Source organism: Phaseolus vulgaris, chromosome 2, assembly GCF_051622355.1.
Source record: "Phaseolus vulgaris cultivar YP4 chromosome 2, ASM5162235v1, whole genome shotgun sequence".
In the NCBI taxonomy this organism is placed as follows: Eukaryota; Viridiplantae; Streptophyta; class Magnoliopsida; order Fabales; family Fabaceae; genus Phaseolus; species Phaseolus vulgaris.
Genome location: NC_143499.1, coordinates 3,607,464 through 3,634,482, shown reverse-complemented (window position 1 = coordinate 3,634,482; position 27,019 = coordinate 3,607,464). Strand labels below are relative to the sequence as shown.

At 32.7% G+C, this 27,019-nt stretch overlaps 3 protein-coding genes across 7 annotated transcripts; 2 read left to right on the top strand and 1 right to left on the bottom strand.

Annotated features, from left to right (window-relative positions):
• The first annotated feature begins 557 nt into the window (after positions 1-557).
• Positions 558-6,728, top strand: LOC137810261 (uncharacterized). Of its 5 annotated transcripts, none has more exons than XM_068611436.2 (11): positions 558-1,846; positions 2,063-2,302; positions 3,196-3,325; positions 3,429-3,581; positions 3,688-3,932; positions 4,069-4,138; positions 4,297-4,503; positions 5,037-5,272; positions 5,602-5,680; positions 5,757-5,894; positions 6,062-6,728. In XM_068611436.2, the coding sequence occupies exons 1-11, from the start codon at positions 969-971 to the stop codon at positions 6,254-6,256; spliced, it is 2,571 nt and encodes an 856-aa protein (XP_068467537.1). In that variant the 5' UTR covers positions 558-968; the 3' UTR covers positions 6,257-6,728. The 5 variants fall into 5 exon arrangements, 2 of the variants coding, with proteins under 2 accessions (XP_068467537.1, XP_090154216.1); XM_090298090.1 differs by having other exon boundaries at positions 593-1,846; positions 3,219-3,325; XR_011080860.2 differs by having other exon boundaries at positions 651-1,846; positions 5,589-5,680.
• A 1,738-nt stretch (positions 6,729-8,466) lies between these two features.
• On the bottom strand, positions 8,467-15,827 carry LOC137810262 (beta-adaptin-like protein C). Its single transcript, XM_068611437.1, has 15 exons — positions 15,255-15,827; positions 13,980-14,177; positions 13,509-13,622; positions 13,141-13,391; positions 12,827-12,962; positions 12,552-12,731; positions 12,336-12,428; positions 11,808-12,019; positions 11,642-11,705; positions 11,378-11,557; positions 10,509-10,601; positions 9,864-10,264; positions 9,396-9,585; positions 9,115-9,318; positions 8,467-8,876 (listed from the first exon to the last, which is right to left on the bottom strand). Exons 1-15 carry the CDS (start codon positions 15,339-15,341, stop codon positions 8,577-8,579), a joined length of 2,703 nt encoding a protein of 900 aa, XP_068467538.1. The 5' UTR covers positions 15,342-15,827; the 3' UTR covers positions 8,467-8,576.
• Positions 15,828-21,434: 5,607 nt separating this feature from the next.
• On the top strand, positions 21,435-25,824 carry LOC137810259 (hexokinase-3). The gene is made up of 9 exons (XM_068611434.2): positions 21,435-21,993; positions 22,850-23,000; positions 23,096-23,275; positions 23,753-23,827; positions 24,017-24,172; positions 24,251-24,349; positions 24,421-24,548; positions 24,995-25,076; positions 25,167-25,824. Exons 1-9 carry the CDS (start codon positions 21,722-21,724, stop codon positions 25,518-25,520), a joined length of 1,497 nt encoding a protein of 498 aa, XP_068467535.1. The 5' UTR covers positions 21,435-21,721; the 3' UTR covers positions 25,521-25,824.
• The last annotated feature ends 1,195 nt before the right edge of the window (positions 25,825-27,019 follow it).

The following is a 27,019-nucleotide window of genomic DNA, read 5'->3' as shown; positions in this document are numbered from 1 at the left end:
GATCACCGCAATCGAAATATTATCCACTTTAGAGATTTTGAGTTTTGGTTTTGTCATTAAAAAAGCGTCTTAAGGGGTTGAGGGTGGAAGGAGTATACAAATTATTTTTGACCTCGACTCTTAAACGATGTGAAACTATATTGACCCTTTCGGAATCTTCCAAGGAAAAGTTTATTATTCTCACATACGTCACCAGTATTCCAACCTTAGTCCGAGAGATAGAATCAATCACCATTTGAAGATCTGTGTTTCCTTCACAATTTTATACTTAAAATACATCTCAAATATTGAAGAAAGAAATAGTATATATTCTTATAAAAAAATGATTAATAAACTCATCAATAAAAGAACTCATAAAAAAACATAGTTATATTTTGTAGTCTTCTTAGTATTAAAAATATACTATCATATAATTAAAAATTCTCAGTTTAACTGTAAACCCGTTTTTAGATATTTATTCATCATCAACTGGTATAAATTACTACACTGTTTCATTAATTATAAATTTCCGTTACATTTTATTTATAAATTCACATGTCGTTACATAAAGATAGGCTACAAAATGAATACAGACACAAAAGTGCTTATTTTTAGGTTAACGGTTCTAAGATCATTATTATTATATATACTATTAATAATGATTTTATGATACAATAACATCCGAACATACCCTGTTGAAAAAATTTGTACTTTTGGTCTTTTCATCTTCATTGTTACGATGGGTGGTTAGCAAAATCTCTTAATACCAGTTTTCATTTGTTCTTTCTTCTGAGTCATTGCCACCAAAACTCTTTGATTAAGGGAATTGGGCACAGTTAATTCACCCTCGCCGGAGCTCCGATGACCCTGCCGGTGTGAGTCTCCATAACCTCTCTGCGGATCATGGAACCGATTCGCTTCTCCATTTTTCAATCGTTTCAATTTTGGAAATGAAACTTTGATTGTGACCCCCAGAGGCGGTTTTTGAAATGGAGAAAAAACTGAACTTTGCATCGGAGGATATCACCAACTTGAAAATTGAAGAGAACCAAAGAGATGATGGATTTGTGTTCACATCCAAACAAAGCAATTCTTCAGGGTCATCGTTCCCTGAGTTTAAGACACCACCGCTAAAAAATAATCTCTTCGGTGATGCTCATGATAAATTCAAATTCAGTGCAAAGAAGGAACAAAGTGGCACCCCTAGGATGAACAAAAGTAGAGCAAAACAGAAGTTTTCCGTCCCTTTCCAGGCACATGACTTTATTTTGAAGGCAAAGATGAATGTGTCACAAAAAAACTATGTGACATCCCATGAGTCATCTGGTTTTGGTGTGGATGGGATTGGCAACAGCACATGCATTCGTCAGTTTTTGAATAAGAATGAAAGTGAAGATGTAGGTGCAGAGAGAGAGACAAAGGTGGATGCTTCAGAGTGTAAAGATTTGGATACTAATTGTGGTGGTGATGATCCAAATGATGAAATTGAAAGTGGAAGCTTGCAGTCTGCAAATGGTGAAGTGGGCATAACAAATAATGGTGGGGTTGGGTTCACGTTTTCTGCTGAAGTGCAATCTCCTAGCCAGAAACGTCATCCCAAAATGATGAATTGGGCAAAAGTTGGCCAAAGTTATCTTGATACTTACAATTCCTCTCCTGTTTCATTATCATCTATGACTGGCTCACCATATTTTGGAACTTCCTCTCCTTTCACACCCGAGCAAGGTCAGAAAGCTAAAGCATCTTCTCCTCATCCCAAAACAAGGGGTTCTGAGGTGAATAAGGTGCAAGGGATAAAGGAGGAACTTGCTACCATTTCTTCTTCAACCATTGCAGCTGAAGAGGCCTGTGAAAAGTGGCGACTCAGGTTAGTTTGCATGTATATTTTTAGTTTGCCTGCTATCACTTGGTTATGATGTTCTTAGTATTGTAATACTTTTACCAAATAGAAACTACATAATGAATTTATTGGAAAGTGAACACTCAGGAAAATGGGACTTGCATGATGCAAGCAAACAGAAAGTTTCAGTAGTTACTTTCATTTTGATAGCATACTCACGATACTGGATATGCTTTGTAACAGAGGAAACCAAGCCTATAAAAATGGGAATCTGTCTGTGGCTGAGGATTGTTACACACAAGGGGTTAACTGTGCTTCTAAAGAAGAAGCATCTCAGAGATGTCGCAGGGCGTTGATGCTATGCTATAGCAACCGTGCTGCCACACGCATGTCTCTTGGTAGGATGAGAGATGGGATAGAAGATTGTATGCTGGCTGCTGAAATTGATCCAAATTTCCTCAGGGTGCGACTTAGAGCTGCAAAGTAAGGTCCCATTTTGATTCTAACCTTTGTGGATAGTGATTTAAGTTGTATGGAATCCGTAGGATAAGGCTTATGGATATAAAATGTTAAAAGCAGTGTTTTCTTGTGTGAATCTTGGGTAGAAAACAGTTGGATTGAAGGTTTAATGGGCTTGGTTGATGGAGGGTAATGGTGATTTACAGGCTATAGGTGATTGGTATCTGTTTGCATGCTGAGTAGAGCCTCAGGATTAATGATTTATGATGTTGTATTCTTTATTATAGGGTAAATTGAAGGAAGCATCAACTAGGGTTTTGACAATGTGAATATTAATGATGTGTGCCAAAGGAAATCATTAGATATATGCTGGCATTATAATGGTCGAGAAACAGAAAAACAACCAGAAAGAGGAAAACATATTCTTCCTGCAACTTGTCTTTTATTGATAAGCTATCAATAAGTACCACTCTAAGCTGTAATTAAGACTTGGGGTAAAGCCCTTCTTATAATAGTAAAATTACGTAGTTGATGTATTCTTAGAAAGAGAAAAACCAAAAAGATACAAAATGGTTATATTTCTAAGTAAGTAACATGCTTAATGATATTCATATCTAGTTCTTATATTCCAACCATTACGTTGTAGATCATATATTTTAGTTTTTATAACCTTATGTTCAAGATGTTCTGGCTGTGATGGAAAGTTTCATAAGATTTCGAGAGGACTTTTGGCTAAATGTTCTATTTAGTCTATAATGCATCTCTGATATTGTGAATATTGTCTTATGCTGGTTTGTTGTAGGATAAAACATGGTGGTGTGTCTAAGCACATTGCATTTGTCAACTAAAATGCTCAATATTTAGTAATTAAAATAGATGATTTACCCCTTAGTTCGTTTCTTTTCCTTATTTTTAAGTTGTTTCCTTGCTTTGGGAGAAGTTGGAGATGCGTCCAAGTATTCCAAGAAGTGCAGACAGTCAGGCACTGATGTTTGTTTAGATAAAAAAATTGTTGAGGAAGCTTCTGATCTCTTGCAAAAGACACAGGTTTGAGAGTTTATAGTTATTTCATAGTGGATAGGTTTGATAATTAGCTTTTCTTGTTCACCTCTCTCTTCTTGAACTGATAACAATCTTTAATGGATGGCAGAAAGTATCGGAATTAATCAATCATTCTGAAGAACTTTTGCAAAGAAGAACAGCTGTAGATGCAGAAAAAGCATTGGAACATATAAATGAGGCATTGGCGATAAGTTCATACTCTGAAAATTTGCTTCAAATGAAAGCAGAGGCTCTTTTTATGGTCTGCATTTCTGTCTTATAATATGCTGGCACTTTACTAAAACTGTCAAAGTCAGTGTTAAGCTGTTTGTGAGCCCGTGTTGGATAACTTTTGCTTTAACTATTAGCTATGTAGATATGAGGAAGTGACCCAGCTGTGTGATGAAACCTTTGGTTCTGCTGAGAAGAATTCATATCCTTTGGATGCTGATTGCATAGTGACAGATCTGGACAGTGCACAGCTTTCAAAAGGCTTCTATTTCAGGCTTTGGAGGTGCTCAATGATGCTTAAATCCTACTTTCACCTAGGAAAGCTTGAAGAGGGTCTTTCTTTGCTGGAGGAACAAGAGGACAAGGTATCTGCCATGAACAAGTAAGTATTATTAACAACTGATCCATTCACCCTCCTACGGCCTATCCTCAAAAAGTAAAGCAATGAAAAGATGGACATATTTTGATGGTGATACCTATTTTTAATATGGACATCAGCTTTGATAATGTCCCTGCAGGAGTGGAAGCAAGGTTTTGGAGTCCCTAATGCCACTAGCTGTAACTGTACGTGAGCTCTTGCATCATAAGGTTGGTTAATATGGAACAAGTTCACTTCTTAATAATAAGCTATAGTGCTAAATTGTTTTCTTCAAAGCATTTGTCTTCTGTAGTTGATTTGTTTTTTGCTTTTACTGTAGCATGAATTTTTTTTATAATATGTCTAATGAAAATGTATTCAACTGTAGACTGCTGGGAATGAAGCATTTCAGGCAGGAAAGCATGAGGAAGCTGTTGAACATTATACAGCTGCTCTATCAAGTACTGTGGAGTCTCGTCCATTTACAGCTGTCTGCTTTGGTAACCGTGCAGCTGCATATAAAGCTCTAGGTCAAATTACTGATGCCATAGCAGATTGCAATCTGGCTATAGCTCTAGATGGAAGATACTCCAAGGTTTTCTTTCTTCTGTTGGGAATTGATATAAATTGAAATTGTAAATGTATTATTCATGACTGTATTGAACAAAAGTGTACAGCTATTTATAACTGTCAAACTAGAATGAAAAGAGAAACATTCTAATAACACAAAATAACTAGCTTAGGATTTTAATTGTTTTAAGAGTTAGTTTAGCTTATTCCAACATCTTCAAGTGAAACTAATTTTGTTTAGATCAGAAAAATGATATCACAAGGAGAGATAAATTGACACATAGGATAAAACTACCAAGGGTTACCTTGGAACAAAAATGAAAAGGCCCTCACAAACTTGTCATTGTTAATGATATTGCTTTCTCATCAGTTATATAAGAGCTTTTAAAAAATTAGAGCTTCCTCAATCTTCCTTGTATACTGTAATATTTCTTTTTTAGCATTTTTCAAATATTCTCTTTTACATGAAACTAAATGGCTTGTTTGGATTAGTACTTCATCTTCACATTTGTTAAAATGATTTATGAGGATAATGTATATGTATATACACTCTTCCAGGCACTTTCCAGACGTGCAACTTTATATGAGATGATCAGAGATTATGACCAAGCAGCAAGAGATATAAGGAGAGTTGTCTCTCTTCTCATTCAAGGAAATGGGGATAATAGCAATCAGCATGGCATTTCTGATAGATCAGTCAACTATGCCAATGATTTGAAACATAACCAAATTTGGCTTTCTGAAATAGAGGAGGAAGCCAAAAAGGGGATACATCTTGATGTGTACCTCATTTTGTAAGTTCTTCTACTAATAATAAGTATTTATTTACCATTACTTAGTATCTCAATAATCAGTATAACCCATTCTCTTTTGTTGATTCAATCATCTGTTTGTGATAATAGAATGTAGGGAAATCTTTCTTCATTATTGACAGAACTTCAGAGCATCAGATTTTCATAAACTCACTCTCTAGGTTGATAAATTAAACAAGTTTTGTGTTAGGATTTGTCATCACTCTTTGTGCAAGAAATAGCATGCTGTAACTAGAGAGCCTTGTCTCTTGCAAATTTATCTCGATATTATCATCATTTAAGGCATCTGCTGATTCAGATTGTGATGGCAGAGGAGTTGAACATTCCGTTTCATCATCTGAACTCAAGAAGGCCTATCACAAAGCTGCACTTAGACATCACCCAGACAAGGTTGTTTGATTAGTCTCTTCTCTTTGTTAATTCCTCATACATAAGAAATCATTTTAACTATTTTAATACCATGTAGGCTGTCCAATCTTTGGCAAGAAGTGACAATGGAGATGATCAGATATTGAAGGATATTGTTGAAGAAGTATGCAAAGATGCCGATAGGCTTTTCAAAATAATTGGAGAGGCATATGCAGTCCTGTCAGATCCTGCCAAGGTATTTTCTGCATTTTCATCTGAGTGGCTAGCTACTCTCTAACTCTAACCAACTACGAGAATAATAACAGAATCAATAACATAATAACAGAATAATATAATCTATGAGCTAAGTCCGTTACATTCAACAGAGAGTATTTATTTCTTCATTATTCCCTTTTTTTGCAGCGATCACAGTTTGATTCTGAAGAAGAAATAAGAAATTCTCAAAAGAAACACCAAGGAAATAGCACTAGAAATAATGCCATGGATCAAACTGACAATAGGAGACAATGGAAAGGGGTTTGGAGATCATTTGGTAACTCATCTTCCAAAGATTCTGAAGCTAGTCTGTCAAGTAGGCAAAAGGAAAACCAAAGTTGAATTTTAGTCCATGACTACAATCTTGACTGCAGTTTGACTCATTGAATGAGGTCAAGCTTGGTGGTGTATTCATCTTTTATGCATTTTATACCAACATGAAGGGAGATTTGAGATTGAGACCATTGGAATTGCAGTTGGAGAAGCTTGGTTCTTGGGATTTCTTTGGGATGTTGGAAGAGTTTTTCTTTTGACATGCAGAAGATATCATGGTTGCATTCTATTTTTATTTTGTTTTTTTTTCTATTTTTAACTACTGAAAATATGCTTGGATGACAACAAGCAAATGAAAAGGAAGTCTGAAAATTGTTTGATTTTTTTAGGTGTGTAAAGATCTATTATTATCAGAAAGTTTATATACACACAAACAACCAAACATACTACATTAAATTGTGTAATTCCACATGAATTTTTCAAATGACCTGAAAACATGTGTTGCTCCTTGGATCTATGCAAATATTGTACATTTACATTTTCTCCTTAACTACACAATTAAATAGAGAAAATCCAAATAAAAATATTTAAAAATCCCGCACAAGCAAAAGACAGAATCCACTTTTATCTTATTCTATTCTTCACGTCCTGGATTACGCCCTGGAAGTTAACTTCAAACCTCTGTTTCACTTGCAAATGAATTGATGTTTAGAATCTCAAGATTAGAGAACCAATATATAAGGACTTTTATTCTCTACAACATATATTTGAATATTATTGTTATTATTATTTTATATTAATATTCTTTTTACTATTAAGTTGTCATATATTTAAAAGATTTAATATCTTCTTCCAAATATTTATAAAATAATTTATAAATTTGTGTGTGAAGAGACACTACACAAGAAGTAGGTGTTGTCCTATTTATGAAAAAATAGAGATTTGTTATATTTGTGGAGATTTAGAAATGTGAACATGTGTGAGGAAACCTCAAAAGAAGAAGTGTATGGGTATGAAGAAACCACAAAAAGCAGTATTATTTAGAGAGGTTTTTAAGAAAGCTTGTTATCCTATTATAGAAGTTTAAGATGAGTGTCTTTTTTATAGAATAGAACACAAAAAGTATGTGTCGTCTTATATATAGATTTAGAAAGGTTTATAGTGTTACTAAGTATTTTTGTCCTATTGTAGATATTTTTTTTCAACTTAGGTCAATGATTAGGGGTGTATTTGTTTTAAAATGCGCATTTTTAATGAAATTGTACTTTCCCTGAACAAAATATCTTAAATAAAATTCAAAATTCTTAATATATAATTTTTATTTTTTTCTTTAATTATTCAATAAATATTTTTTTTTAAATTGGATACTTAATAGAGTAAACATTTCTATTTAAGTTCTTAAGTTAAATGTTTTTTTAGTATTTAATTTTATTCAAGTTCGTGAGTATTTATAGATTTTTATTTTATCTTTCAATGTTTTTATCATAATAATCTATATGTTTTGAATCATATAATGACATATAAATACAAAATAATTAAACTTATATAACATACTTAAAACAAAAAATATTTAATTTATCAGACACTTAATTTTAAAAAATATTAGGTATTCAGAAAAAAGTTAATCATATAACCTAAAACTTATTTAGTACAATTGATAGTGAATGGAGATTTAAATGGAAAATCAAAATCAACTTAAATGAACATGGTTTTGCCACTTTAAAAGGCCAAGCAGAATTATTGTACAGAGGAAACAATGTCACCTAATTGCAATTTAAGTTTAAGTGGACTCCCATTATTTCATAACAAGTGGAACTCTAACTATACAAGTTGGAGAGGAAATCTTCAGTAATTTGGCATCTACAACACTTAACCTAATGCAATTAACCCCCCACCACCATCATAGCTTTAGCAAGTTCTTGGAATTTTCTTTTGTTCAGCCATGTTCTTGCTTGGCCATGTCACTCAATTTATCTGGGTAATCACAACATCTCTAATGCAATTAATTTAATGAATTGCTTAGCAAAATTTTCATCCAAACAAATAATGCTAATAATTCCTTCAATAAACAATATTGATAAACAAAAGTGGGCCAATAGAAAAATTTCCAGCATTAGAGAGTGTGACGGCATTGGTTTGATTTTTCACATCCACCACTCCCCCTCCCCTGTTTACTGCTCGTATCTCCAATGAAAATCTAAAAATGGAAATCCCTAGAAAAAGCTAAAAGCATCACAAGAATAGCAGTAGTGAAATACAGCCAGGGACTACAAAAAGAGTCAGTGAAATTTTTCTTTCCATATAAGATATAACACACCTGTATATCAAATATGCTAACAAAAAACAATATATAAACAAAATTAGAAGAAAAGGCAAAATTTAAAACCCTTTAACCCATGAGAAGAGTCTCAAGGGCTTCGAAGAAAAGTGCTGACATTTCAGGGCTTGGAGACTTGATTGCACATTTGACGCCAGGGTTTCCAATCACTGTGGTAAGTTCAATCAAGAATGGTATCCCTCTAGGGAGTTTCGCTGAGAAGTAAAACACGTCCTGGTTACCATTCTTGCGCTTTGCAATAAAGAACATGTTTGATGCAGGCAGTCGTTCCAGAGTTGCTTCTGCACTGCCAATTACAATGGCTGGGAAGTCCTTGGAAACCTCGTTTGAATCAGGAAGGGACCTCCATGTCTGCAGCGCAGTAAACAATCAGATCCTCCATTTCTATGGATTAATAACAAAACTGACAATTATTTAAGATTTCACAAATGCACACGGCCTTCTGTGTAACACAGATGACTAAACTGATCAAGTCCATGAAACTATGCAAAAAAAATTGAAAATTGTATGCATCACAAGTCATAGAGTTGTGAATTGCAAATCTATTGCAGTTATGTCAAAGGATCAAACAAATGGGAGAAAGATATACCTCTAGAAAACTGGAACGTTCCATTCTACCATCCTCCGTAAAGAATACATGCAACAAGAATTTATCATTGAAATACCACACAGGTTGTTGATTATTTTTTACAGCAACCTGTAAAAGTGAGCTAGGAGGACCTTGTGACATATTCTGTAATGTAACCATAGGGAGGTGTGTCCTAGCTGACATTCCAGGTTGCAGCTGTGGAACCTGAACAAAAGGATAATCTATTAAAACATAGGTTGACAGAGATATTGAAATAAAAGCCATATATACAAATAACAAACCTGCAGGGGTTCAGCAGCTGCAACACCAAATGTGTTCTTGTTAAACTGAATCATGAAGCCATCAAGAGTAACCTGAGTGTTGTTCTCAAACAACAAACTATAAAATATTTGACCATCTTGTCTAGTCAGTTGTGCACTAATTTGTAACCCCTGACCAGTTGAAGCAGGTAGTAAAATAGGCAGTGGAGGCCTGCAACCAAAGCATGGGATCTAATTAGGTAAGGTTCCACACGCAGAGTTAATTAAGGTGTCATAAACTTCTCAGGATCTTGATAACTAGGTTGAACTCATGTCGCAAAAATTTTAATGTTTAATATATCAGAGAAACGTAGTTTATCATTAATCACAATTGTTATACGAAAAGTGACATTCTGTTAATCATACAACAAATTATATGCAATGTGTAAAATACACAACTGATCAGACTAGATTGTAAAGAAATATGCTAATGATTCCAGATGCACTCACCCAGAAGGAGTAGCTGGCTGATCAACAGGAACAATAGAATTATCCATGCCCATCAAATCACCAAGTAAATCTGGCACAGGTGCAACAGATGGAGGTGTGGCTAGTGCACCAGTTGCAGATGCAGGTGCTGATTGCCTGGCAGTAGATGGTGATGATGCAGGACCATTAGCAGGATTTGCAGGTGACTCAGAAAACCCTGTTTCACTTCCCTCGACATAGTCTTCGTCTTCTGTTCTCTGAGCTGAAGATAGTACACGAGTTACAAAGACATCTGGAGGCTTGTGGTAAACAGAGGATAGTGTAGCAATGTTGGCAAGAAGGTCATCAAGTAGAGAAGATTCAAGTTGGTTTGAATCATCAGTTATCACGGGCTTCTCGGCTAACACAACATCCTTAGCAGCCTGAAGAAAACAGATTAGATTCATCAAATGTAAAGCTCCCTTAAGAAAAGGTGTAAAAAAATCTATTATTTCAATTTGGTTAGAGAGATAGCACAGAATGATAGCTCAAACTTAGCAGTCCGCCATAAATAGTTAATGATTTAGGTGACTAAACAACCTTCATCTGAATATGCAGCTCAACTATTGACTTTATTATACATCATTGCAAACAAACAAACTCAGATTCAAGTGAAAGAAATAAAACCTCAGGATCAGTTGAAAGGAGACGCCAATATATGTATGCACGATCTCGCAAATCAGGATTATCTGTCTCCACAGTGGCATTGTTCAAAACAACCTGTAGAGATACATAATTAAGTGAAACTTAGCATGCAAGTCTAAAGATCATACTTGATTAAAATCTTTTGTGCTGGAAAAGATGAAACAATACAAAAGGGAGGATTTTTAGTCTTGACAGGACAGCTAAAGACAGATTGACAGATTTATCTTCTAAAATCAATAAGTTTTGAAATTTTCCACACATAATCTCAAATCTGCATTCTTTAATAACACAACGAACTCTCTTTTCAAATATTTTTTAATAGAGAATAGACTGGATCTAAACCCAAAAAGCAAGGGGGGGTTACTCCAAGTCCATTTTAAGGGGTCGTTTGCCCGTCCATGTCATATTAGAATAAAGAATGAAATGACCATATCTCAAACCCAAAAGCTAATTAAAAAGGCTAGCGCAAGTAATTATAAGGGATTAATTTGCCAAAACACTAAGCTAATGTGGGATCTTAACAAGGGATTAAATAAATAATGTAGAAATTAAGGACAAGTTATCCATCTGTAAACATTTACAAAATAGAAATATGACACAGATACGTGCTATGAACTTTATATTAGAAAATTAAAAAGTTGCTAAAGCCAAGGAATATACACAATTATTTATTATATCTGACAATTGATATTAAAATTATAAATTGCATATGTATGTCACTCAATACAAGAGGGAAGAAGAATATATTTGCATACTTAGCACAAGATGTCCAGCATGAAATATCAAAACATTTTGTACAGTGGCACGTTAATCATATCTATATGAATAAAACAAGCATCTTGAGGTACGACCTGAATCATCTGTTGTGGACCCTCCGTAGGCTTCTTAAGGAAAAGTTTGACAGTAGCAGTCAACAACTGTAGTTGGACTTGTGCAGGTTCTTCCGGGAAACTTTCCAAGAAACTTTCAAGAAGTTCATCAGCATTGTCAATTCTTTCGGCATATTCACCAATTATCCAGATCATTGAAGCCTATCGACTCAGGAAAAGGTTTGAATGTATAAGCACCTATGCAAGAGCATAATGACAGTTACAAAGGAACTCAGAAAAATGTACCTTTGCTTCTGGCTCATCCAAGGTGTCTAAGCTCTCGCAAAGTGTTGCAATTATGGACTCATAACTGCAAAGCAGTACAAAGGTTCAATCAAAGTTTTAAAGTGAGATAGTAATCTCTGAATATGTTATCTTCTCCCCAAAAAATAAATGCAAATGATAACATTACGTGTTTGGATATCTTCTAAATATATCTTTGATAACAATGATTGCCTCTTGAACCACGTAATTTACTTTTATCTTGATCAACTCGAGCAAAACACTAATGCATCGTTCAGCAGCTCTCTCCAATTTGATGGCACAACAACCAATTGCTCGAACAGCCTTTCTTACAAAATCCACATCAACTTCAGTAGCATACTCCTTAAATTCTAATAAAACCTGCAAACAGTATGATATAAAAATTAAAAAAAAAAAAAGAGTGAATCTCATACATGTGAAAGGTCACAGAACAAATTGCTTTTTCAATAAATGAAGATATTATGTTCACAGGAATAAACTACCAGAATAAGGAAACATCTAAAGTATAAAGTATAAAATTGTTTGATGGCTCATATTGTGAGTTTCATCCATGTGAAAGGGTAACTGGTTACAAAAACACAAAGTTCTCACTACAACAACAGAAATTAACTCCAACTATGAAATAAATTTGGGATGGGGGAGGAAAATAGGAACTGACAATATGTGCAAACAATACCTGGTCTATATTTCGGTCTGAAGCAAGTTTGATCATAATTTCTAACTTTTCCATTTTTACATAGATGGGATCATTGTACTTGCAGAAGAACACCTGCAGATAGAATATACACTCCATAAGCATCCCATCTTCCCAAATGTGACAGAAAAGTTCTTCACTAATGCCCATGGGTCTTGTGGCACTAACAAGTTCACCATATAATATTCAAATCATTACCTTAATTTCATGAGCAAGAATTGTCGGTCTTCTTTGTACTATAAGATTGATATTCCGCAGTGCTACATATTGTATCTCAGGTTCTGCAGATAGTAAGGTCACAAGTGGAGGGGCCATCTTTTTGCACAGATTCCGAACCACATCAGTACTGGTGATAAGCTCCATTTGCAGAAGGATCATCTAATGGTCAATATTAGTAGTTAGTAAACCAAGACAACAATATCTCCAAAGTATCAACAAATTCATGAGGTAACAGTATAAAAGGAAAAAATCACCTTAACTGCTGATAGAACAACTGCACAATTGGCATGCTGTAAGCGAGGAGTAACTCTTTCTACTATGTTCTCGGCCTCACGAGCATCAGCTGCCTTGTATCTAGAAAGAGCATCCAATATGAAAACCTGACCCCATCTAGCACGTTAAGCAAAAGTAATGTTATGTTAACCAATATGTAACCATAGATGAACAACAAAAGGCCAAAATGACAAAAATTAATAACCACACGAACAAATCATAAAGGGAGTTTTGTTAAAACTGGATTCAGTATAGTTTCCAGTTTTATTTGTTAGAAAATATATAACAAACTTACTCTGTACATTCATTTAAAGCAGTGAGGAGCTTTGACAGAGTGTGACTAGAGATCTCAAAAATAGGTCTACTATTGTTTTCCTGAATTTCAGCAAGTGCTGCCACAGCATTGGCAACAACCATTGGATTATTATCAGATATCAAATCCTTCAGGGATTCCAAAAAACCCCGGTCTTCAACTAACTCTGCATTTATGTCATAAAGTTTGGCAACACAAATAGCTGCTGTCTTACGAACATATGGATCATCATCCTGTCAAAATATATCAGACAAAATATGAGTAACAAAAAGGACCAAAAAAATAACTTCGGCATTGTTGTGAACTACAGGAATTGTAACATCTAAGTTGTAACAGTGCCGTGTACCTACCTTCAGGCATCTTTGAAGGGGATCACATAGATATTCAGTAATTTTATCAACACGAATGCAGCCCATTGTACGTACAGCTAAGGCACGAATCAAAGGATTTGGATCTTGTGAATCCTGACAGTATTTTATAAATGAAAAAGGATAAAAATGCATCATTACAACTTCAGAATAACTTCCATCAGGGAAAGTAAGGGAAGAATTCGATTTAAGAGTACAAAATATTACAATATAATAGTAAGCTATACTTTCAGATACACATCTCCTGGGTAAACCAACATCCTCAACACTGGTGTTTGTGGATTTGGAAAGAACTTCATAAAGTGATAATAAAAAATAGGTATAACAAGATGGTGGAGAGAGAACGAACATATAGTAAAAAAAAAAATGCCAACAAATAAACAATGGTGAAGGATAAGAAAATAAGTAATAAACAACAAAGCATGAGGAAATAGCATTTATTCCAGTTTTTACCTTTACAAATGTATTCACAGCAAGTATTGCTAGGTCAGGCTGGCTCTTTGCATAATTTATCAGATATAAGTACACTAACTTTTTGAGCTCCAGATTTTCTGTTTGCATGCAATTCACTACATCTGTGAACAATGATGAGACATCCTTCCCAACAGTCATTGCTGCAATAACTTTTTTGACAGCATCTTTTCTTTTGTCCTGCAAAACATGGAAGAAAAACAAAAGCTTCACAATCCACATACTTTATTGCATCTATTATATCTGGTACATCAATAAAAGAGGTGCCAGCAAAGAGGTAAGACAAAGAAGTCCAAGAAAACATGCCTGAGAATTTAAAATGGTGATGAGTGATCACCACCATACGATCAGTGCTTAAATTGAAGAAAATAAAAAGTTACAGAAGAGACACTAATGTAACACTATACCTAAATTGCCTCATAGGTGGTCAAATATTGAGCTGCATAAACCAAAGAGAGTGCAGCAAATATATAACAATGATGCATTAAACAAGTGCATATTAAGTGCGTGTCTAGTAGTAGTCACTCATCAGGGACATAATTTTTCAAGTCAACAGTGAAGCCATTCGGTATAACTTCCACATCTAATTCAGCATGAAATAGTAAACATGAATGTGTTGCAAAGACTGTTCCAAACACACTAAACGAGATAGGATTTAGGAATTAATGCTTTAGATAAAAGGTTGAGGTAGCACCACACAAACAATTGCTACAACTTAGCCTTAGGTGATTTGTGCATGTGAGAAGTAGCCATGCAGAAGTCCTACTGAGAATAGCATATCAAATAAAGAATGGTCCTATTGCTAGAGGCAAAAGCAAAACCATGATGAAGGATTAAATGGTCAACTATTTTTCGATAAACACGATTCATGATAGAACTTTACGACATCCTTTAACCCATGTAGCCAACAGCCTAATCCCTAACGCTTCGTTATTGTTGATGGCATTACATACGTTAACTACCAAATTCCCAAAAAGATGAAAAATAGTCTAATTTTTTTCAGATTTCTTCTCTACTTTAAAAATCCCTATATGTATACCAGAGTCCTAAACTTCAACTGCCAATGAATTGATGCTTCGTTACCATAGATCAGCGAGTGAACATTCAAACGAGAAGTCAAAAGAGTGATTAGCCTATCAATATTTGTATAAATTCATGTAGACGCATGAAATTGCGTGGCGAAGATGGAAATCAGATCCAAAAACGACAACGAAATAGAAGTGGAAACGGAAAGAGCAACGATGAAAATGAAGAAACCTTGTACTGAGAATTGAGCTCTTCTTTAAGCTCAGGGATTTCACCCTTCTTGGTGGTGGAGAAGTACTTCGAATCGTTCCTACTCATCTTCCCTTCTTTATTCTGTAACCAACACTATTCTTCTTCCGCTTCCAATTTCCGATTTCCGGTTTCCGATTTCCGATTCCGAACCAGCAAAACGACACCGCTACGCTTGCCTTGACCGGGGAGGGAGAACACACAGAACGGCGTCGTAGCAACTCTTTTCCCTTTAACGACAAGTAACATACTCCTTCGAATAATCGTAAACTAACAACTGTTTTTTCTACATTACGATTATTCTTAATTTTAATTAATCAAAAAATAAAATTTAAGGAAATGTATTTTTCAAGGTATAACACAATAATTTAAAGCTTAAACTGATAAGATAAGATTAAGTTTTAATTTTTTTAATGTGAGCGAATATTTAAAATACTTTCTTATTATAAATTATAATTTTTCTTATAGACTTTTATGCATCCACCAAAGTCAAAAGAGAGCAAAACTATGTTACAACTTCTTTGTTTTGCTATTTTTCAAACTAAAACTGGTGTGAGGAATTGTGATGAGTGTGTGGTGTAAAAGGAAAAAAAAAGGAGATGAGAGGGAGTGGAAGAATAAGTAGAATAGAAATTTCAATTAGAGAAATGGGAATGGAAAAAAGAAATAGGGATGTGCCAAAAGTAAAGCCCTCAATAGGCTTGTCTATGTTCTTGCTCATGTTCAATATTAAGATAAAGGTGTCTTGATGGATCAAATCAATCATAATTTTTTAAAGGTTTTTAATGGCAAATTTTTCATATCTTTGTATCTTTAACTGCATACTTATATATTAATTCTAAAAAATCAATTTTAATTTTTTTCTAAAAATTTAAATAATTTTAAATGAAGCATAACTTCACTTTTTAAAATAATTTCAGTTGCACTTCCAAACTTCCATTTTTCTCCAATCGTCATGTTTCATAGAGCAAATTCGTCATTTGATATGTGTGAGAGAGTTTGTGAGAATATTAATTTTGTATTCCATTTTTGTAACTCGTTGGTTTTTTTTTTGTTTTATGGTTTTCGAATGGTACAATTTGAAATACAATTTTAATTAAAGGGAAGGGGGGAAATAAACAAACAAAAACACAGTTACCATAAAAAACACCACTTATCTTATCTCAATTGTCAACGTTCACCACCAGTCACCACAAGTAACCACCACCACTTGAAAATTAAGAAGACATCACACTCTCCACCATACTCAGAATGGTATTCTTGGAATTAAAAAATATATACAGAGGTGCAGGGGGAATGTATGAAGATGCATTAAGAATTTGCCATTTTAATTCCTTTAGTCCATGATTATCACATTTACTCTACGAATACAAAATATTCTTAAGTTATAATTTAATCTTCAATCTTAATCATTTTCACATCTATTTTATGTTTTTTTTCTTTTTCATTTTGTCTCTCCCTCGTTACATGCCTTATTGTTCAACTTTTTGTTGTTACATTCCATTGTCGTTTTTGCACACAATTTTATTATGGAACGTTATTGAGTGACAATCCTCTTCTCCAACAACTTCTTCCTCTTTTCATCAAATAATGGTTGTAAGTAGTCAGTTTTTTTTTACCTTTCAAATTGGCTAATCTAAAAACTCTTTAATAATTAAATTCGTAATGTTTTCGGATTACATAATCCAAAAAGGGGGTGTGGATGTTTATGGAATGTTTTGGATTGTTAATTCCAAAACATCTTTCCATGTTGCCCAATTGGAACATATTTCACATTCCAAATTTTTTGTTCTAAAAAACAAATAATGTGCTATGGATTGACTAATCCCAAGTACATATTTCACATTTTGAATTATGTATTCTTAAAAACAAACAATGTGTTCTAGAATGTCAATACATATTTAACATTTTTTATTGCACATTTTGGAAAGTATACACTATATACTAAAACACCTAACCCAAAAAGCATATAATATCTCTATGGATTAAGTGTTATGAAATATTGTAATATATATATATATATATATAAAGTGACCTCATTGTCTTGTAATGTTATACTTGAAAGTCAAAATTCATATTATGTATCATCCAATTCGAAATATTTGTTTTTTTAAATATATTTCATAATATGTTTTTGAAAAAATCATTTTTGGATCAAGTGATCCAAAACATTGCACGACAACTACTAAAAAAAATCCATTGATATTATTCACTCATACCTTTTGTACGTATTCGAAGCTAATTAACTTTAAGTCACCACCAAAATTCGTGCGACACACCTAAAAATAAGAAAACCAATACAAGGAAGAGACACAAATAAGTTAAACTGAGTTGTTTTAAAAAATACGAGAATATAGTACTAATTATGGAAGCACAAAAATTAAAAAGTTGTTTTTAAATTAGATTTTTACTTATCAACATACTATTTCATTCATTTACTAACACTCTTGTACAATTTTTTTCTACATATATACAGGTTTGAGAAATAGTTTAAACGGTTAATAGATTGATAACATTTTAAATTATATAATATAAAAATGTATTATGAACATGCATTATGAATTACATAATAAAAATATATATTCGAGATTGTATAATAAATAATTCAAAAATATATTTCATATTTCACCATCTAAATATATTTTACATTTGTATAAAATGTGTTTCAGAATATAAAAATATATTTTGAATCATATAATTTAAAAATACATTTATTTAAATTATACAATATAAAAAAGGTATTTCAAATTCAGTGTAAAATATGTTTTTCAATTAAAAAAACATCATAGATCATTTAAACTTTTACAACATACCATAGAGAAGGATGAATATACTTTGGTGTGAGGAAGAAATAGTGTATGCATCTTCCACCAAACTTCATGTTATGACCCAAACTCAAAGTTTATAGTTTTGAATCTCAAAGGTAGTTTATTCATTACAAAAGGAAACACTAAAGACCTAAACACATCACTAAAAAATCAACTTGAATTAATAATTAAAAATAACAACACAAACTGACCATAATCAATAAAATGAGTTTATATTTCTTACGCAAAACAGATCAAACACAAAATAGATCCGTTGGCACCGTCACCTCAGTAGTCTAACCAATAAGGAAGCAATTTATTGTTAGAAAACATGGTAAACCTTGTTTCCATTTGTTGAATGTTATGGGTTTGATTAGTATTAATTAAGCCTATGGTTGTTGTATTAATGAGTATATAATATATACATTTATTGGGAATGTGATGTGGAGGTTGATAGTATTATAGTAGTAAGTGTGTGAAGTGTGATTGTAGAAGAAAAAGGTTGATGTTTGTTGTCATTGTCACATGGGACACAGGTCACCCAAGCTCTAATAAGTTTTTGTTTTTTAGGTGTAGGCCACACTCATTTTTAGCACGTGTTATATTAATTAAAAAGTTATTAAGATTCCAAAAATATATTTTTATTTTTTATTTTTATTTATTCACTCGATGAAGTCAACTGGTTTCAATTTGGTTGCTCCATAAACACAGTTCATAAATGTACGGTCACGATCATTCCTTCTACCAACTTCCCTCTTCAATTACTGCACCCATTCTCACAACTAAAAATCTCCTCACTCCCTCTCAAGTAACTTCAAATATTTTTTTATATAAAAAAAAACTCTTTAAATGATAAATTTACTATTTAATTAACTATTTACCTACTTGTTGTATTAAAAAAATAGTTTTTTAATTATTATGAAATAAAATAATACACAATTTTCTGGTAGAACCAATAATAGTTCACATATATTCACATAGTTTAGGAATCCAAGTTAGATATAGTTTAAATATATATTTTTTCTTTAATTTATTAAAAAAAAATTATTGAAAAAATCGTGATGAAACTCAAAAATTAAAAAAAAATATATATCAAATGAGATGATTGATTTTAAATATTATCTCTCAGACTTAAAATCAATATAGTTCCCATAGTTTAAAAGTCGAGTTCAAAAACAGTTTAAATATATATTATTTTTTTAATTTATTAAATATTTTTTAAGAAAAAACCGTGATATTAAAAATTATAAAGTAAATAATATCTTAAACAAAATGATTAATTCTAAATACTATATCTCTATAACTTAAAGTTAAAATAAATATTTTATTTATTTATTTATTTGATGAAGAATGTGAATAAATAGAGGTTGGTTGGTTTGGCCTGGTGCGTCTGTGAGCACACACAGCTGGACTTAGCGGATTCCAGCTGCTACTGTACGGATTGAATACGCAGCTACCGTCGCCGTTTCTGTCTCTTCTTTATTTTTATTTTTCATTTTTTTTATATTTAAAAAAAAAGCTGCATCTAAATATTATGTATTATGTAATTAATTATAAATAAAATAGTTATAAATATTTTTTTGAGAGGTTGGTTAGTTACTATGCAGTGTGCAAAGTTTAATTTAAAAAATTATCGAGAAAAATACACAGTGATTAATATTTTGGTTAAAAAAGTTTTAAAAATGAGTTGGGTGAAAGGGAAAAACTGGTGCAGTGCCAAGTGATGGGTGGGTCCCACGAGGAAATTTAAAAAATTACAGTCTTGCCCTTTTGAACGTTCAACCACGATCATTTTATAACAATGTGCTGGTCGTGTGTGAGATTACCAAAATACCCATTATTTTTTAACTTTTGGTCTTTAATTTGATTGACACGTGTCGCTCTAATTCACCATCTTAGATAAGTACTGTGTTTTTTTAATGTAAAAAAAAATATTATTCTCATTTTTTGTCAGAAAAAAATGTAGTTTAATTTCTTTGAAAAAAATAGGTATTATATAGTTTATTCTTATAATTAAATAATCTAAATTTTAATTTGATTACATCTAGACTAGAGGTAATGAAATTTAAGTGCAACAGATTAAATAAATAATTTTGCTATTACTTAATTTGCAATGGATTTGAAAAAACTTTAAAAAAATATAATCAGTAATTAATATAAAAAATAGAAAATTCTGAAAAATACACCATAATATAATTATCTCTAATTTTCAACCGCTAATATTTTCTTTTCATATTTAAATAGGCATTAAAAAAATTATTTGAACAATAAATTCTGAATTATGAAAGGGGTTTAGAATTGGAAAAAATCCATCACCTTCAAGAAAAAAAATGTAATGTGTGTGATGAAAAAAAGTGACAAGTGATAGAAAAAAAATGGAGTAACACAATTTTCAAGCTTAATGGAATAGTGAGATAAATGTGTAATGGTACAGAATCACATAAAATTCATAAAAAATATATATTAAAGAAAAATGCACCAAAATAGGATATTTAATTGGATTTTAGAACCAAACTAATTGAATAATTATAATAAAACTAAAATATTATCATTATCCGATACCATTTTTTATTATATGGTATTTTTTTTATAAAATGAGATTGTTTTTTAACTTAAAAATTCTATGGCATTTATATGCTATATATATTGTCCGAAACTTACATGGTAGTTTACTAATAATTATTCTTTTTTGTCCTGGAGTTAAAAAAAATGGATTAATTTTTTTAAAGTAATAAGAATTGGATTATAGAAAGTGTACATAAATAATATGGAAAGATTGAAAAAAATGCTTTTAAGGTGGGTAGTTAGTAAAAAAATGTCCAAAAGAAAAGCTATAATTCATTTCACTCTTAAAACAAGTAAAATGTATTTTCAAATCTCAATAAAATAAAAGAAAATAATTATAACATTTATATTTTTTACAGTAGTATTCAAACTCAGATCATAAATTTAAGAAATTAGTTTTATAATATCTTTTGTGTCTTAATATGAAATTAAATCTCATTTAAACTTAAATAGAATTATATATTTAAAGTAACTAAATGGGTAAAAATAAACACTAAAAGGTATAAAATTATTGTGTATTATTTAGTTATTTGCTTTGATTAGAATTTAAAAGTAAAAAAGAGAAAGAAAAATAAAGAGTATTAATTTGGATAGGGTGAAAAAAAGGGAGAAAGAGAAAGAGAGAAAAAGAAGAGCAGAAGTCAAAGTTGTCATTAACCTCAAAATCTGTCATAAACGGTAAAAAGATCGCGAAGAGATACCGTGACAAATCCGAAATATCGAAAGAAGTTGGAGGGCAAATCTGTCTTTACGCAGACGTTATAAAAGTTTCCATATAGGTCCTTCTTCCATTCCAGCACATCCTAATTCCAAACCACTGCGCACCCAGCCGCCGTCTCTCTCTCTCTCTCACACTCTCTCACTTTTTCTCAACGGTTTTTTCCGGCGTGTTTCGCCGGAGAACAACCGCGTCTTGAATCGCCGGCGACTTGGAAGGCTTTGCCGGAGAGCAATCGTGTCTGAGGACGGCGGTTCGTAAGAGTTTCGTTTCGTGCATGGTGAAACGGCGGCGTTTGGTGGTGGTGGTGAGCAATCGGGGGAGAGTGGGGTAGGATGTAGTTTGGTTGATCGGGGGAGATGGGGAGAGTGGTCGTGGGGGTGGCGGTGACAGTGGCTGTGGCGACGTGCGCGGTTGCGGCGGTGGTGGTGGGGCGGAGAGTGAAAAGCCGGAGGAAGTGGAAGAAAGTGGCGAATGTGGTGAGGGAACTGGAGGAAGGGTGCGACACTAGGGTTGGTAGGTTGAGGCAAGTGGTGGATGCCATGGCTGTGGAGATGCACGCTGGTTTGGCATCTGAAGGTGGCTCCAAGCTCAAAATGCTTCTCACATTCGTCGATAATCTCCCTAATGGGTAATAATCTTTTTCTTCTGTTCCTTCTTTAGGTTCAAATTGCATTGCCCCTTCACTGTCCCTAACTGTGCCATTGAGTCAAGTTCTCCCCATTCACTTCTCTTTGGAAGTCAACGTGCATTTCCCCTCTTTTGATTCTTCGCTTTCTATTTTTCAGCATTTTGTTGTTATTGTCTTTTATGTCATTCCGTGTTTGTAGTTGTAGTCTAATTACATCAAGCTACTGTTTATTTGTGCTTTCACTCTTATGATTTGTGCATATTTCCTACCCGTGTGCATTTATATCTATTGCTTTTAAGTATGACAATGGCGTTCTTTTTTATGTGTTTGATTTGATATGCTGTAACTTAAGTGTTTTAAATAACATTTCGAATGATTTTTCGAATATTTATAGTAAAAATCAATGATATGACAATCTGTGACTCATGACTGGTTAACAGTACTGTCATTTTTTTTAATTAAATTCCTCTTTCAACCGGTGCTTCTGCTGAACTTTAACTTTTCTTTTGCAACATCCAAATGCATTGCGAGTGTGTACTGTACGGTTTTGAAAATCCATGTTATGACACATGATTTGTGTCAATAATCAAGGTAAATCGAAAACACGCAAGATTGAGTTACAGAATCCAAATGTTTTGGCTGTGATCGTATCTATATCTGTTTTTACCTGAGTTACAATGCTCAGATCGCACATGATGCGAGGCATACGAGTTATCATGCCTGCGCATAATTTTGTTCAGAATGCAGAGTGGTATTTGTTAAATAGATTTGATTCTATAATTTTTGTCTCCACTTTGATATGTTTTGTTCAATATGAATGTGATGTATTTATATATTTTTCTATTTCTATTATCAGGACCGAGAGAGGAACCTATTATGCACTTCATCTAGGGGGTACAAATTTTAGGGTTTTGCGGGTTCAATTAAGTGGTCAACCAACTTCAGACTTGGAACATGAAGTAGAGCGACAACCCATTCCCTACAATGTAATGACCAGCACAAGCGAGGTGACATGATCGAAACTCTAAAATTTTGGACTTATGTGGTGTTTGTGTGATCTTTTAATATAGTAGAGGTAAGTGATTGGATTTTCTGCCTGCAGGATCTCTTTGATTTTATTGCATCTTCATTGAAGGATTTCATCGCTAAAGAAGGAGAGGGTTCCAATATTTCACAGGATAGAAGAGAACTTGGATTTACATTCTCGTTTCCTGTGAAGCAAATGTCTGTTTCCTCTGGCATTTTAATCAAATGGACGAAAGGGTTTTCCATTGTAGATATGGTTAGTCTGGTGACTTTAAAGAAGTTCTTTTTTGGGAATTAGAAAAGCTTATACTCCTAGGGAATATTGTGCTAGATGGTTAATTCTTGTATCATTATTCCTCATAAAACAGATCACTAACTTTAATGGTACTTTTTGTATGTTTAAGAGAAAAATGCATGATTTTGAATGGGGTAATAGTTTGTTTAGTTCTGTACTTTATATAAAAAAATTATTTATAAGCCCAATGCATTTAGTTAGTTGTGTAGTTGAATTTAATTCTTGTTCGGTTATCTGTCACTTAGATCTCAGTGCAGTGCAGCCTTTTAACTGTATAGGCCAAATTAGTTTTTTTCTTTTTAAATGGCTGTTTGTGCTTCCCACTTTAACAGTTACAAAATAGAAGTAAAGAATCTTCTCAATTTGCACAAGATCTAACAATAGCAGTGTGTAAATATATAACCATGTTATATTAAGAACAAAACTGTGGGTTGTCAGGTAGGAAGAGATGTTGCAGCATGTTTGCAAGAAGCCTTGACACGGAACGGCCTAGATGTTCGGGTAGCTGCCTTGGTAAGGAAGTACTTTCTTTTAACCCCCAGTTATATTTCCTATCCTCCAACTCCAAAATGTACTGCCCAGAACAATGTCTAATAATTACACAACTGGGTATGATGTATGTTTAATGAATTTCTGCCTTGGTGTCTTTATTTATTATTACTATTATTATGTGAAACATAATTTTATGTTTGTTTTCAACAGGTTAATGATACTGTTGGAACATTAGCAGTTGGGCATTATCACGATCCAGATACAGTTGCTGCAATTATAATTGGTACTGGTACAAATGCCTGTTATTTGGAACGAGTTGATGCTATTATCAAGTGTCAAGGTCTTCTTATGACATCTGGACGCATGGTATTGCTCTTTCTTGTTTTCACTTCTGTTTTTTGCTGCTTATGTAATTTCTGCAAGTTTAACTCTTCCGGTTTTTAGGTTGTCAATATGGAATGGGGGAACTTTTGGTCATCTCACTTGCCAAGAACATCGTATGACATTGATTTGGATGCTGAGAGCCCTAATCCAAATGATCAGGTGAGGTTCTGCATCAGATGACTTCTGTTGTTTGATTTGTCATGACTAAAATATTGGAGATTTGGATACAGGGTTTTGAGAAAATGATATCTGGAATGTATCTTGGTGACTTAGTGAGGAGAGTCATTCTCAGGATGTCATTAGAGTCCGATATGTTTGGCCCTATTTCTCCAAAGCTTTCAGTGCCTTTCATATTGAGGTGAGTACCGAGTTCTTTCTGTTTGTGTAATGTACTATCCGTTAATTTATTTTAAAGTCTGGTTTTTATAGTAGCCGTTCAAGTTCATTTTGATTGCTATTAACCAATTTTAATGTCTTAAAGATGGTTGTCCATTTATTTTTGTCCATTACTTTTTCCTCATGTTGGTAAAGATTGTGTAACTACATGATTTTGATTACACGACAAGCAAGCGTCTATTGCTTCTGGAAAGTGAATTTGCTATATATTTATTAAGTGAACTTGGAATCATTTATTTGATCCTGATGTGATCGCCTGATAAAAAAATTTCGCTTAGTGTTAGAAGTTATGTAGATGGTCAAGATATGCTGTGTTTTGCTCCATTTCTGGAATGGTGAGCATATTGGCATGTCTTGTCCATTCTCCTCCAAATCTCGAACTAAAACTATGACCCGATGGAAATTCAGGACTCCTTTGATGGCTGCCATGCATGAGGATAACTCGCCTGACTTGAGAGAAGTAGCAAGAATCCTCACTGATACATTTGAGGTAAAGAAGCGACGCACCTTATGTTTTGCCCTTGCCTGCTGTAGTGTAATAGTAATACTAATTTTTGTTGTATTTGAGTGTCTGTCTCAGATTCCAGAGGTTCCTTTGAAGGCAAGAAAAATAGTGGTGAAGGTGTGTGATGTGGTGACTCGGAGAGCTGGTCGATTGGCAGCTGCTGGTATTGTTGGTATCTTGAAAAAGATTGGTAGGGATGGGAGTGGCGGCATCACTGGTGGCCGGAGTAGAAGTGATACGAAAATGAAAAGAACAGTGGTGGCAATTGAAGGGGGGTTGTATTCTAAATACACATTGTTTAGGGAATACTTGCGTGAAGCTCTAGATGAAATATTGGGGGAAGATATTGCCAAGCACGTTGTTCTAAAGGTCACTGAAGATGGATCCGGCATTGGGGCCGCATTCCTTGCTGCCTCCTATTCATCCTAAATGTGGATAAAGGGTACACCGCTATAAATATATATAAATTGTTTCATATTTATATATATATATGTATATATTTATATCTTTATATATATATATGTATATATATATATATTTATATATAGGCACACACACACGTATAGCCATGTAAATCAAAATTTGTTCTCCCTATTTTAAATATTTGTGTATAAAGAAAGGTTTCGTCTATTCTTTGACCAAGTTATGTTCATTTATATGATTATTATTTTTTTTAACGCAGTGTTTGTGGCATTGATCTCTGGTCAGTTGAATCTTTGGAAGGAGATTGAAATTGCTTGTCTTGTTCTCTGTTAAAAAATATTAAATCTAATGTTTTTTCTGTTATCTCTAACAATTGCTAGTTTACTATCAAGTACAGAGCCTCAATGGTGTTGTCCATGGCAACCCTAACAGTTTTCGTTCTCAATATTGGAAGATATCATCTATAACGTTGGTCTGGTATACATGTAAAGCAACATCTTTCTGAATTTCTGAATTATTTTTCATGTATCAAATGATTTACAACTAATAATTAAATTTCAGTTATTTTAAGCTTTAATTTATTTATGAGGTTATAGAGTACATATTTTGAGTGGTTAGATAGAGAAAATAGAACTGAGTTTATTAAAATAGATTTTTAGTTGTGAAACAAAGAAAGTGGAAGGGGGAGATGTGCTTACTTACAAATACACTTATATCAACATTATATGTAAATATTATAATAAGTTTAATAGTATGTTTTATAGCATTTATTTATTTTTTATATTAAAATCATTTCTTAGAATATAACTTTTAATATATTTATAAGTCAAAACATATTTTTTATGATATTTTTAATTAAATCAATTTTTATTATAAAAATATTTTTTTATATTTTGAAGTTTTTATACTTTTTCATTTAAAACTAATCAATATAATATTTTAAAATAAAATAAGGAAAGAAAGATTCATTTTATTAAAATATAAAGGATATTGGTGTGATTTTTTGAAAACATAAAAATATGAATGTTTATTAAAAAACTAAAAAAATTGAGAGTGTCCTATTTAAAACTTAAAGTGGTAAATATCTACTATGAAAAGAGTTATTAATTTCATTTAGTCCCACGGTAATTGCAATTTCACATTTATAACTTTTTTATTTCATAAAACAAAATTATAATATAAAAAAAACATAGTTATATAAAATAACATATATATAATAAATATTATATTTATAAATTATTAATATATTTAATAAATTTATTCCAATTTTTCTTTTTCTTTGAAAAAAAAAATTATTAAAAAAAGGAAAAAAGAAAGAAAATACAAAAATATGGAGGGACTAGACTAAAACTCATATGTTAACAAAAACGATACATATATAGATTATACCTATTCATAAGAATTCTAAGAACAGACTGAGTCTATTATACCAAAAAATTTATTCCAATTTAATATAAAATTATTTTGTATTATATTTTTTAATTTTTATTAAAAAATACAAGAAA